The 14,247-nt window shown below is 43.1% G+C and overlaps 1 protein-coding gene across 7 annotated transcripts in view; it reads left to right on the top strand.

Moving 5' to 3' along the window:
• Positions 1 to 14,247, top strand: part of RGS22 (regulator of G protein signaling 22) — a 112,053-nt gene that overhangs the window by 22,469 nt on the left and 75,337 nt on the right. For 6 of the 7 annotated variants that reach the window (XM_032801481.2, XM_032801438.2, XM_032801491.2 and 3 more), the window contains exons 5-9: positions 1,596 to 1,681; positions 2,923 to 3,088; positions 3,795 to 3,963; positions 6,016 to 6,099; positions 12,685 to 13,369. In XM_032801481.2, coding sequence (XP_032657372.1) covers positions 1,596 to 1,681; positions 2,923 to 3,088; positions 3,795 to 3,963; positions 6,016 to 6,099; positions 12,685 to 13,369 — 1,190 coding nt within the window. The remainder of the gene's footprint in view (positions 1 to 1,595; positions 1,682 to 2,922; positions 3,089 to 3,794; positions 3,964 to 6,015; positions 6,100 to 12,684; positions 13,370 to 14,247) is intronic. The other variant, XM_032801465.2, reaches the window with a different exon arrangement.

The following is a 14,247-nucleotide window of genomic DNA, read 5'->3' as shown; positions in this document are numbered from 1 at the left end:
GTTAAACACATGCTTCAAAACTATGCTGGATTGGGTCCCACAATGCCTAAAGCTGGACCTATTACAAAATCTACTGTATTAAATTTAGAACTCTTTTTCTGAGAACGCTTTCCTTCAGATAAATATAACTTTGAATATCATCCACTCACAGGAGAATTAAACATGCTATAAATAACTCAAATAAAAAACCAGGATTTGATTCAACTGGTACATAAATGTTGCAAATATTTTTCTTACATCCAGGGAGAGTGACCAAAATAAAGAGACAACCTTCTGTATTTCCAAAAACCTTATCAGTTACCACAAAGGACATGACCCACAGCCAACATAAGCCTTCCACATTTTGATATATTTTCTTTTATTTAAAAGAAACCACCTACTTTTCAAAGTAATTTATATACTTTAACTCCCCTGGGGATATTTATGGAGCAGAAATAACCCTTGTCCCTTATGAAATATTAGCTCACAGAAAGATAATTCAGGACCTAGCCCAGTACTGATTAACTGAGGTAGCAAACTGCTAAACATCCATCATTTTGTCCCTGCCTATACTACACCTGTGGACAAGTTGTGGATTTCATTCTTCCAGGCCATCAATTTCACCAGCAATCAAGTCACTAAAATACAATCTAGGAACAGAGAAATACACCTGAGAGAAGTGAAAAAGCTAAACTCTTCATGATTTATAAAGTTGTCAAAGGTGCCAGATCTTAGGTTTATTTCTTATTAGCCAATAGAGAGATACTATGAGACTGCTTCTCCTCTCATGTATGCTGGTGTAAATCAGTAATAATTCCATTGATGTCAGAATATAACTGTTTATTATGTTCATGACATACACACAGAAAAATTAGATAAAAACATAAATACTCTTGCTGGAAGCTTGCAATGTGCCACTACTTTATTTCTTAGAATTCAGAACTGTAACACCCAAGAACCTACAGGCTGCTCCCTAAGGCAGAGTGGCACAATACAACCCCCTTTGCTTTAAGATGGCTCTTTCCAGACAGATGTGGATTACATGCTTTGCTACAGAGCTCCATAGCCTGAAAGCAGGACCAGGAAACAGCCTCTACTCCTCACACACACTTAAAGTGATACCTTGCAATTCTAACACTGTCCTCAATACATCATATGGGTGTAGGTGAAAACTGTGGGTTTTTAAAAATATCCACAGTTCTCCTGCTTTGGGGCTTTTGTTAAGACCATTTGAAAGTTTCCTCAGCCCTCAAAATATTGATGAAAACACTAACTGTGGTTATTTTTAAAATAAGTATAGTCAGCAAAGTTCTCTCTTTCATATTGCAGTTGGTGCTCTGATTTGCATTCCTCTGTCACTTGCACTAGTTTGAACAGGGAAATTCCAATGGTTTAAGTTTCCATGTATTCAGTTTTAAGAAAGATCAGAATCAGACCCTCAGGTGTTATAGGAAGGTAAATTAATTCACTTGTCTGGTTAGACTATGTTTGAGGGGGAAAGTTGTTTACTTTGCTGGAATTACTGCAAGGTAACCTATCAATTAATTATGTGGCAAATAAAACTTGATGAAGTGAAACATTAACAGATATTTGATGGTTTTTTTTTGTTTTAACAGTGTCTTGAGCGAGAACAGGGAATTCAGTGGATTAAGAAAGAAAGACTCCCAGCCTTTCTAAAAAGTGATTGTTACTTTGAATACAGGTATTGCCCACTCTAATGTCATATCAAGTTTTACATTTGTTAATTTATCTCCTCTATTTAGTTTGTTTTGTCATAACTCTTACAACATTTTCTCAGATCTTTTGCCCCATGTAACTGACATAATTTCAGTGATCTGGATAAATTAAAATGAGGCTGATGCTTTTTCTCCACTTCCTCTTGACTGTAATTTCCCTTGTCCATAAAATGACAAGATTGAAATAAAAGCTATTCTAGAATTAGGATAAAGCTGCTACGTCTGCTAGATTTTCCTCTGCTCAGGTTCTCTGAGGAATGCTAAGGCAAAATGGTGAGTCTTGTAGCATGACCTGATGTACTTGTTGTATTCTTCCTGACCTCCTTTGAGAGGATGTCCCAGAGCCTTGGACCTGCTGGGGAAGGCCCTTCCTCCAGATCATGTCTGGGTTCTGTCGGTACAGGATGATCACAGCTGTGTTGGTGAGTCCCTAAGAGTGGCTGCCTGGTATCCTGGCTTACCAAGTCCCCTTTTTATTGTAGAAATTGACCAGTTCTTTGGGGACTGAGTGCTGCATAAAAATATTTTAAAATGTTTGCAGTAACTGTAACAATATTCAATATACTGAAGACTATGCTTACATTGGAGAGAAAATTTACAAAGGATAACAAATCCTAGAGAAATGCTGTATTTTCCCTTCAGGCAATAAATGGACATGCCTAAGCCTTTTCTGTTGTGTCAAACCACTTTCTTCATTAAACAAAATAAAATTATAAAAAATGAGCTCTAATCATGTAATTAATTCCCACTGAAGTTAGTATTTAGAACTAAACACATGCTTAAGGACCTTCCTGAATCAGGGCCAAAGTGAGCACAGATGGGAGGGAAAAAGAGACCGAATCTGACCCAGAACACCAGATCCGAACACTCCTCCCCTCCCTCCTGCCCTCGCATCTCTGGTCAAGTTTGGATTTGGAGCTGGATTCAGATATAAACTCCAGGCCCAAGCCTAAAGTATACCATACATAGCTTTAGGAGGAATTCTTCTCTGTCTCTATGAGCCATAGAATGGCTGTCATTCTTCACATATGTAAATACGGTCAAGGGGGTAAAATAGAAGATAAGTAGAACAGGAAGTTCCCCTTTAGAATTTATTTTGAGATGTGTTAACGTTTCTTACTGTCAGTTGTAAAGATAAATCAAACGAATGTCTTGATGAATGCTTAAACTGAACTACTCATTTGTCTCCTGATATATTTAACTGTAGGTTAGCTAAACTGCTTTCGCAGGTAGAATGGAGCAGAACTGGTATTAACTTCATTATAGATACAACGTATTATCCCTGGATTATGAAAAGAGAGCTGACGCCTCCTTTTCCTGAGGAGGATGAAGAGGAACTAATTATGAGAAAGTTCTATGTTTCACTTGGCAAGGTAAAATCAGCACAACATATAGGCAATGGCAGCAATTTTGTGCTGGACTGAGCACAGTGGGCTAAGACCCTTTGTACTAATTTAGTCTGTCTGTCTTCCTCTTGCATCTTTTCCCATTAACATTTGGTGTTATATGTTATTATGACATTTTACAAACTTTCACTCACTTTTCAGTTAAGTTCACAATCAGGGTAAATTTGTAGGCCCATTTATCACAACATTTCCAGTTTCCTTTAAGTACAGGGGGAGCTCTGATGTTCCCACTCCAGGCCCCGGCCTCTCTGGAGAGTCTTTTCCTTCAGATTTCTGCCTAGCCCTGAATTCTGGGCTTCAACTTATTCTCCCTTGGGTTAGAATACCCACAAGCAGCCCTTCTTCCATAAAGCTGTGTTTCACTCCTGGCTGCCTTCCCAGCTTCCAGATTCACACCATTGTGGCCTTTCTGGAGAGACCTCTCCCCACGTCTCTTCCTGGCCCTGGTCTCAAACTCCTCCCCTTAGTTCAGGGGCCATACTTTAATCCTGGCAGGTTTCCCTCAATATTTCTACATCCATTGTGAACCATCATGATAACAAAACCTACGTGGTGAGAGAGCACAGAATAACCACAAACAATAAGATTTCTCTCTGAAAAGCCCTGCAACAAATAGATAAAATTGAATTATTGTATAAGCTACAATGAACTTCTTTAATGTTGCTTTTCATAGGCTACAGTTACTCAGACAAAGGATTGGTTTACACTAGCCAAAAAAAGTCAGCAAACAACAACTACAGATACAATTTCTCATCCTTTAGTTTCCACTCAAATTCAAGGCACACAGTATTGGTCTACAGGCCCTCAGAGAACTGTTGCATACAACCACAATGTCAGCCCAGGTAAGTAGTAATGGTGCAGCCATGTTATTTAAATAACAAATATGACAAGATTGAAATCAAAGCTATTCTAGAGTTGGGTAATGCTGCTATATCTGCTTATCATTATTCTGTGGCCTATAGTACAATACAGGAACTTGGATGGGGGAAGAGAATAGATGTATTTCCTCTCTACCCCCGCAATGTTAAATGCTGCTTACTATAAGTGGCCCATAATCTCTCCTCTGCTATATAGAGCTGAGGGAAGCAAAATGGATCAGAAAAGCCCAGACACATGGGGAAATGTAGGAACTATGTCTCTCCCCAGTCCTGTGAGAACACAGAAGCTGTTGTATTTGAGAATTGCCTCATGAGGGCCATGTGGATCCAAAACATGGATGGGGTAGTATGATAACTCCTCAGGACATTATTGCTCTGGAAACTTATCTTTGTAAAACATGCTGACTCATTCATTAATCATTAATGTACGGGGTTTGCACTAATATTTAAATCATGACTTAATCATTAGTTTATGCAGCACTGCAAGCAGCCAGGTCAAGATTGCACAGTACTTGCAGGATCTGTATTGCATTGGGCTGGGACTGGGATAGGAATGGGAACCAGCGGGAGGTCCACTTTGCTGTTACGTTTTTCTGCTCAGAGTATAGTGGTTTCAAATGTTGGGGAAGCCACAAAGTGTTTTAGCATAATCTAAATTTGCAAGAACATTTAACCACAAGACTTCAGTGAGTCCCTTAGCAATGCACCCCCATATCCCAACACATTCACTTTTTCCTTAGTGAGGGTTGCTAGTAGCCATGTGGACAGTCTTTCTTCTTGATCCTCCCCTTAGTTGTCCAATAATCAATGGGTTTTCACCCTATGGATCTATTAGCTCTCCTGCCTGAGAGCTTTGTCTTCCAGTGTGGAGCTCTGTTTTTCATCTGCATCTGGCTATTACTCTGTCATGCAAAATCTGCTGCTTCTTCAATCTAAAAGGCATTATGCATGCACAGTACTTCCCTTCCTTAACCTCGATGGACTGGGGGCAGAGTCAAAGAATGGGCACAGGTGAGGTTTGGTTGTAGCATAGTTATCTCATGGGAACATCCTTGGAATATGAGATGCAGGGCATGGTCAGATAGCAGTGTCAGCCAACCAGGATGAGGGCAGTCTAGCCTAGTGGCTAGAATCAGAGCTGTAGTCAGTCATTGGGAGCCAAAGCCAAGGGTAAAACTGGAAGGCAAAAACTTGGTATCAGAGCAAAGGGTCAATCTGGAGACTATAGTCAGGAGCCAGAGCTGAGGGTCAAACCAGAGGGTAGGAACTGCAAGCAGGGATGGCAGACAAGGATGGGTTCAAAGCCGGAGCAGGCACAGCAATGAGCATGAGCATTGAAAAGCCAGTGAGCTGCTGTGGGCAATCAGTTGCTTGGCTAATCAAACAGCCTGCTACAGACCAACTGTACTGATGAGGCTGCCTAGAGACTAGCTCTGCTGCAGGTTGGGATTCCTGACACACACCTCTAGTTGGAATTTATGCCACTGGGGGATCAGGACAATGGGTTAGCCTGACGTTTTTTGCCACTTGTGATATTTTTAATCTGTTATATAATAAAATAATATTTGAATGATTTCTTCATCAATGTAGATTAAGAATTAGAGTAAATTAGATTCAGTATTATGAAAATTGGTGGATTTTTTAAATTTAAAACTATTTTTAATATGTGAAATAGTGTGAGTATGGAACATAGGAATTTCTATACTAGATCTGACCAGTGATCCATTCCATTCAGTATTCTGCCTGTGACATTGGCCACCGCTACATAATTCACAGGAAGTTACAAGAAATACTATAATGGAAAATGATGGAATAATCTGCCCATCCTAAACTCTGATTAGTAATGGATGTCTTATGCACTGACACATGGACATTTGTATCTCTTGTTGTGCTGAATGGTTACAGAAATATGGGGGGGATTCAGTTAACCCTCAAATTTAAAAAAACAAATTAAAACCAAGATGCTGTATAGTAATGGTAGAATTATGACTTTGTTTTTTCTTGCTTTTTATTTAGATTCTGTTCCTTTTCAAGGTGCATGGAGTTTTTCTGCTCAGTCTTACACAGCTGATTTGTACAGCAGTAGCAGCAGTAATCTAGGTAAGCAATATTTATAGATAAATGGTCACTTGTGCCAACTACCATCTGGACTAGAAAAATCCTATTGCCCAGAAGCCTGGGATATGCAGAAGGAATATGGGCAAGTAAAAGTGTCAGGTTTTCTGCTCAGCAGTTAAGAACAACGGGGGAGGCTGGAGGCCAGTTTAATAATATGAGAACATCTGCACTGACCTGCCAATCAAAGGGAGGATGGCTAAAGGGGATGAGTTGGAGTGTAGCAAAAAGAAATGAGCTGCCTCAATGGTACAGGGAGAGAGAGAGAAGGGAGCTGGTTATTTATCTAAACACATTATTAATGAAACTCTTGTGAACAGAACTGATTTCTTTTTGGGTTAAAGATTTGATCTGTAGGAACTCAAAGTGAAATTGCAGAACTACTAACTACTAACTAACTGGTTTGTAAACTATCATTTAAATAAGCTTCTGTACCAGATGACTGGAGGATAGTTAATATGATACCAATTTTTAAAAAGGACTCCAGAGGTGATCCTGGCAATTACAGGCTGATAAGCCTGACGTCAGTACCAGGCAAACTGGTTGAAACTATAGTAAAGAACAGAATTGTCACACTTATAGATGAATATAATTTATTGGGGAAGAGTCAATATGTTTTTTCTAAAGGGAAATCATGCCTCACCAATCTACAGTCATTCTTTGAGGGGGTCAACAATCAGGTGGACAAGGGGGAATCCAGTGGATACAGAGTACTTTGATTTTAAATAAGCCTTTAACAAGGTCCCTCACCAAAGGCTCTTAGGCAAAGTGAGCTGTCATGGGATAAGAGGGAAGGTCCTCTTATGGATCAATAACTGGTTAAAAGATAGGAAACAAAGGGTAGAAATAAATGGTTGGTTTTCAGGATGGGGAGAGGTAAATAGTAGTGTCCCCGAGGGATCTGTGCTGGGACCAGTTCTATTCAACATATTCATAAATGATCTGGAAAAAGGGGTAAAGAGTGAGGTAGCAAAATTTGCAGATGATACAAAACTACTCAAGATAGTGAAGTTCAAAGCAGACTACGAAGGGATCTCACAAAACAGGGTGACTGGGCAACAAAATGGCAGATGAAATTCAATGTTGATAAATGCAAACTAATGCACATTGGAACACATAATCTCAACTGTACATATAAAATGATGGGAGTTAATTTACCTGTTCCCATTTAAGAAAGGGATTTTGGAGTCTTTGTGGATTGTTCTCTGAAAACATCCACTCAATTTGCAGCAGTGGTCAAAAAAGGGAATAGAATGTCAGGCATTATTAAGAAAGGGATAGATAATAAGACAGAAAATATCATGTTGCCTCTATATAAAACCATGGTTCACCCACATCTTGAATACTGCATGTAGATGTAGTCACCTCATCTCAAAAAAGATATTGTGATGGGGCAAGGCCAGATGGCTACAGTAAAGTACTGAGAAACAGGTATGTTAGCCCCAGGCTAAACAAATCCCTAGGACCATGGTAACCAAATGGCAGTTGCTCCAGGTTAATCAAGGCACCTGGAGCCAATTAAGACCTTTCTAGAAGGCAGTAGAGATAGCTACTTTAATTAGAACACCTGCAGCCAATCAAGGTGGCTAATCGGGCACCTGGGTTAAAAAGGAGCTCACCCAGTCAGGCAGGGAGGAGCAGACGAGAAGAGCGTGTGTGAGGAGCTGGGAGCAAGAGGCAAGGAAGCTGAGAGTGAGAGAGTGTACTGCTGGAGGATTTAGGAGGACAAGCGTTATCAGACACCAGGAGAAAGGTCCTGAGGTGAGGATAAAGAAGTGTTTGGAGGAGGCCATGGGGAAGTAGTCCAGGGAGTTTGTAGCTGTCATGCAGCTGTTACAGGAGGCACTATAGACAGCTGCGATCCACAGGGCCCGGCTGGAAACCCGGAGTAGAGGGTGGGCCTGGGTCCCCCAAACCTCCAACTCCTGATCAGACACAAGAGGAGCTGACCCAAACTGTGGGTTCCACAAGGGGAAGATCACTGAGGTAAACAAATCACCAATAAGCGCAGGACCACACCAACTAGAGGAGGAACTTGGTCAGAACTGGTGTCAGGGGTGGGATCTTTGGTTTGCACAGCACGGCGGAAAAAAAAAAGGAGAGGGTTTATTTTTTTTCACCACAAGGCCTTGACTTAGTATAGACATTGATACAAGCTACGGCGGCCCCAAGCAGGAGGCTACCCGTGTCCAGCAGCTCCCAACAGGAGGGCAGTGCGGCTGCAGCAAGAGTCTAATCGCCTGCTGATGGACCAGGCTTCTCAAGACTGAGCTATGTTAGCGTGAAACTGGTAAACCAGGTAAAGACCCTTACAAGAATGAAGCTGTGGCCCTGATGGGACAACGGCTCATACAGGCCACCACTGGCTGCAGAAAATGACGCCGGAGGTGATATAAGGCATACCTTCTGGCCTTTGAAGAGGACAGCCCTACGGGGGCCTGGCCTAGAGATCAGTGTCTGGCATCCTTGCCCCCATTCCTGTGTGGGAGGCCCAGAAGGCCTACCATGATCTGCCTGAAGAGGCTGCAGCAGACTACCCCAGCTGAAAGCAGAGATCCTGGCCAAGATCTGGGGTACAACTGCAGTGCGGCCAGCGGTATCACGAGTGGAGGTACAGGAAGACAATGCCCGTGGTCCTAACTGTAGACCTCAACTATCTTGCACGAAAGTGGTGCAAACCAGAGTCCCGGAGTCCGGAAGAGATACTAGAGGTTCTGGTCATCGACCGAAACATGAGGCACTGCCACCAGATCTCCGCAAATGGGTAGGTCAAGAACGATCCGTCCACCTATGATGAGATGATCACGCTGGTACAAAGATGCATGACAGCCAGGGTATTGACCTGACTACCAAGGAAGCCCCCTTTATAGCAAACCCCAAACCAGCCTGGAGTGCTGGACAGCCAAACCCCTGGGAGGTTCTAGGTGGAGGAAGAGGGGACGAAAACGCGGAGACCCAGGAAGGGAATTGGCCTTAAGTGGGGGAAACCTGAGACTAAACCCCCTACTCACATGATAAGGGAATGATTAGAAAACAATTATAGATGTTATGCATGGGGGAGTGGGACACAATAGCAGCCAGTGTCCAGCAGCACAGGAGCCTATGCAATGTAACTTGGGGACCGGCAAGTCCCATTGCTCCCTTATCCACCTTGCAGGCGTCGGCATAGCCCCCTACTACACCAGGCCAGTGAAGATAAATGAGTAGAGAATACAGCGCTTGTGACTCAGGGAGTGCATCACCCTTATATCGGGTAAGCTGGTAAAAAAGTAGCCAGCTGCTACATCCAAACGCGTAGCAGTTGGACATGCGTGCATAGGGCCGTGGGTCATTACCCCTCCATCACCGTGGAGAATAGGAGGTTCAAGGGGAAACCCATTGAGGTGACAGTGGGCCATAGTTTCCCTAAACTCCATATCCTGTAGTCATTGGGAGGGACTACCAGGGTTTGATCAATTTACTACCCCCCAGAGAAGCTCGAGGGAGATGAGGACCCTGTGTTGGTAGCGACTCATCGTTGGGGGAATGTCAACCCCGCAAGTGTTCAGAGTTTCTCAGGATCTATTCCCAGCCCCCCAAAAGGCCCGGAAGACAAAAAGAAAGGAAGGCTGCGAAGCCTTGGGAACCCGATCCTGATCCAGGGGCAGAAGACCGCGCTAGTAGGGCAGTAATGGACACGACAGCCATCAGAGAAACTATCCAAACACGGAAGTGAGCCGGAAGGCTGGCCCAGCCATGATGGTGATGAGCCGTTGGAAGAAACAGAGAGGCGGCCCCTGGGGCTCAGGCAGGTTAGTCCTGGAGAGAGACTTTCGGGAGGACCAGGCAGAGGACCCTAGATATGATAATGTTCAGGAAAGATGGTGGCTGAGATAGATTGGGACACTGGCGACTCCCTGACATAGGAACCAGAGCCAAGTGAAAAGCGTGCCTAATGCCGTAGTCGGCAGCGAGCTGCTGAGTTCTGTGTTAGTCGTCTGGGTGTGGAGGCGCTACTACCGCCCGACTTTTATTCACCCACTTCGCCAGTAGGGCCAATTAAGTTCCTCTAACGAACTGGTGTGAAGGCTCCCCGAGAGATTCTCCAGACATGTGTTGTGAGTTGGATAATGCAGCAGAGAGGCGGCATCATAGACCTTCGGACAGCTCTCTGTAATGACCCATCTCTCATGAGCCTCGGACTTTGCAAGGAAATTTTGCAAACAGATGCTTCCGGATGTGGGGTTGGGGCGGTTCTGTCGCAATGATTGGAGCAGAAGAACACCGCATCCTCTATTCTAGCAGAAAGCTGCTCCCAAAAGAACAGAAGTATGCAGTAGTCGACGAGAGAATGCCTTGCTGTCAATGGGCCATGGGACGCTGCTTTATCTACTCTTTAGGCCGGTGATTTACTCTTGTACTTACCATCACCCCTTCAGTGGGATGCAGAGAAATAAGGAAAAGAAACGCAAGGATCACCAGGTGGTTCTTGTCCCTCCAACCATTCCAGTTCCGCATCGCACCGGCTGGATGCACCGACGGCAACGCTGATGGTCCTTTCAGAGCACACTGCCTGGCGTCCAAAGTGCCCACCCTATGGTGTTGAGCAGAGGGGGGGGATATGTGATGGGGCAAGCCAGATGGCTACAGTTAAAGTTCTGAGAAACAGGTATGTTAGCCCCAGGCTAAACAAATCCCTATACCTGGTAACCAAATGGCAGTTGCTCCAGGTTAATCAAGGCACCTGGAGCCAATTAAGACCTTTCTAGAAGGCCAGTAGAGATAGCTACTTTAATTAGAACACCTGCACCAATCAAGGCATGGCTAATCAGGGCACCTGGGTTTAAAAAGGAGCTCATCCAGTCAGGCAGGGAGGAGCAGACGAGAAAAGAGCGTGTGTGAGGAGCTGGGAGCAAGAAAGGCAAGAGCTGAGAGTGAGAGAGTGTACTGCTGGAGGATTTAGGAGGACAAGCGTTATTCAGACACAGGAGGAAGGTCCTGTGGTGGATAAAGAAGGTGTTTGGGGAGCCATGGGGAAGTAGTCCAGGAGATTGTAGCTGTCATGCAGCTGTTACAGGAGGCATAGTAGACGAGCTGCCGATCCACGGGCACAGGGCCCTGGGCTGGAACCCGGAATAGAGGGCGGGCCCGGGTTCCCCCCAAACCTCCCAACTCCTGATCAGACACAAGAGGAGCTGACCCAAACTGTGGGTTCCACAAGAGGGGAAGATCACTGAGGTAAACAAATCCGCCAATAAGCGCAGGACCCACCAAAGTAGAGGAGGAACTTTGTCACAATATATTGGAATTGGAAAAGGTTCAGAAAAGGGCAACAGAAATATTAAGGGTATGGAACAGCTTCTGTACGAGGAGAGATTAATAGGACTGGAACTTTCAACTTGGAAAAGAGATGACTAAGACGGCATATGATAGAGGTCTATAAAATCATGACCATGGTGGAGAATGTAAATAAGGAAGTGTTATTTACTCCTTCTCATAACACAAGAACTGGGGGTCACCAAATGAAATTAATAGGCAGCAGATTTAAAACAAAGAAAAGGAAGTATTTCTTCCCACAAAGCACAGTCAACCTGTGTAACTCTTTACCAGAGGACGTTGTGAAAGCCAAGTCTATAACAGGGTTCAAAAAAGAAATAGATAAATTCATGGAGGATATGTTCATCGATGAGTATTACACAGGATAGGTAGGGATAGTGTCCCTATCCTCTGTTTGCCAGAAGCTAGGAATGGGCGACAAGAGATGCATCACTTGATGATTACTCATTCTGTTCATTCCCTCTGGGCCATGAGACATTGGCCACTGTTGGAGGACAGTATACTGGGCTGGATGGACCTTTGGTCTGACCCAGTATGCCCATTCTTATGATCATAAGGTCCTAGGATCCAAGGTCCCAGACATATTCTTGTATATTTACTCTTTCCATGTATAAAAAGATGTTATTCGATTAACAGGCGCCTGTGCAATGCTCTGAGCACCCTGACAACAGTTAAAATCAATAAACTCATGTCATTTTCCAATATTACAAGTAATACACTTTCCATTCCATCACAGATAGATAAACAGCTACCATTTATTATTCCCTCTTGCTCCTAAATAAAAAACACCTCCCACCTCAAACTACCACCTTGCCACAGGCGTGGGAGAAAAGATGGGCCTAGCAGCATGACCAGACATTTAATAGGTGCCCTGGGGGTGGAGGTGCCTATGGGTTGGGATGCCAGTTGGTGGGGTGCTGCCTGCTGGCAAGATAGGTTGCCTTGGAATGTGTTGGGGTCAGATGGTTGAGAATACAGGGATCTGGTGGACCAGAGTGGGGAGTGAGTTTCACAGACGCAAGGGGCTCTCGCAGAGAACGTTATAGCAGAAGACCCCACCTGTTCATTGCAAGGTAGCTGCAGCTCAAGCGCATTTGCTGATCCCAACTGTGGCAGTATGGTACTTTCCATTGCTGTCAACAATAACATACAAATATGTTCCAATTTTTGTAACTTGAAAACTTGTTTCTGTTCGCCAGGAGAACAGTTTTGAATCTGAGAGCATTTTCAATTATCTCTTTTGATTTAATGCAGGAGTGGATTCGCTGGATATGGAATACAGTCAAAGGAGTCTCCCCCTCCCCCAGAGGACAGAAACTGCAAAAACTAGCAATGTTAGAGGGAGATCCAAAAGTACAGAGTTTGACACTTCTGTATCCATTGCTGACACTCCTTCCCATGCTATGTTAAGAGTATACCTAGACCAGAAATGGGAGAAAGAAAATCTGGAATATGATGGTAGACAAGAAATGGCAGCTTTTCAAACATTAGAAGAGTTTACATCAGCTTATATTCAGTATATAGTGAATGAATCAGTTTCAAAACTGACAGGACAACCGGCTGCTAAGAACAAGACTGATATGAACTTCAGTAAACTGACCAAAGTATTTATACATGAGTTATCAAATAATCAACTTTCTGCTACTGCTGCAGAGCCACTTACTTCTCAGAATATCTCTCAGTCCAACAAGTTAGACTCCAAAGGACATTGCATAAAACAGGAGACTGAAGAAGTGAGTTCAAGTTCAAGGTCTGAAAGTGATGTCACAGACAGTCGGGCTGCCTGGTGTACCAGTCACAGAACTTATGATATTGGCAACAGAAATGAGTTTGAAAGATTCAAGAAGTTCATAAAAGGAACTTTGGGTGAAAGGTACTGGTGGCTCTGGATGGACATTGAAAGACTAAAGGTCCTTAAGGACACTAGAAGGCAGCAAAGGTATTTCCCATTGTTTTTAATGCTTATAAAGAAGGCTAGATAAATGTTGTTTATGAGCATTTAGAATTATCCATGCATAATGGATATGAGTGAATAATGCAGACCCAATGGTTCTAACTCTGATTATTTCACTAATACAAGGGTAATTCAGGAATAACCACTGAAGTTGGCTGAGTTATATATTTGCAAAACTAGTGTGAGTTCAGAATCAGGGTGAAAATTAAAGCTTTACACAAAAGTTTTTTTTTTTTTATAAAACTGAATATGAATAAATGTCTTAATGAAAACAGAATGAAAGATGCTCTATAAATGTAAGATTTTAAAGTCACAAGCAGGGCATACAGTATGACACACTTCCCTAAGCTTTATTAAATTTAGGTTACCTGCCCTAAGCCAGTAGGAACATTTATTCTGTACAAAACTTGGGTTTAATTTGGTAATAGAAATGTTTTGGCTTCTGCTATTTAGAAATGTTTGAAAATAAATTTCCAAAATGACAGTTGTTTGCTCAATGGGATGAATCATGCCTATTACGATTCAGTGTTAATATCAATGGCTATAGTTTATTTAGGAAAGACTGAGTGGGCAAAAGGGAAAGGGGAGTGGCACTTTATGTAAAAAACGGTAATGCGTATTTCTGAGTCACTGATTACTTGAAAGAACATGATCTTGACTGCTTATAGAACAGTGTCCTAACTGATAAAGCACAAGTTGTGGTATTAGTTGGTATCTGCTACAGATCTCCAAATCTTACTAGGGAATGGGATAATCAGCTCATAAACTTTAAGGTCATTGTGATCATCTAGTCCAGGGGTGGGCAAACTTTTTGGCCCAAGGGCCACATCGGGGTGGGGAAATTGTATGCAGGGCCATGAATG

This window comes from Chelonoidis abingdonii, chromosome 2 (assembly GCF_003597395.2).
Source record: "Chelonoidis abingdonii isolate Lonesome George chromosome 2, CheloAbing_2.0, whole genome shotgun sequence".
Lineage (NCBI taxonomy): Eukaryota > Metazoa > Chordata > Testudines > Testudinidae > Chelonoidis > Chelonoidis abingdonii.
This window is presented reverse-complemented; position numbering and strand designations above follow the sequence as displayed.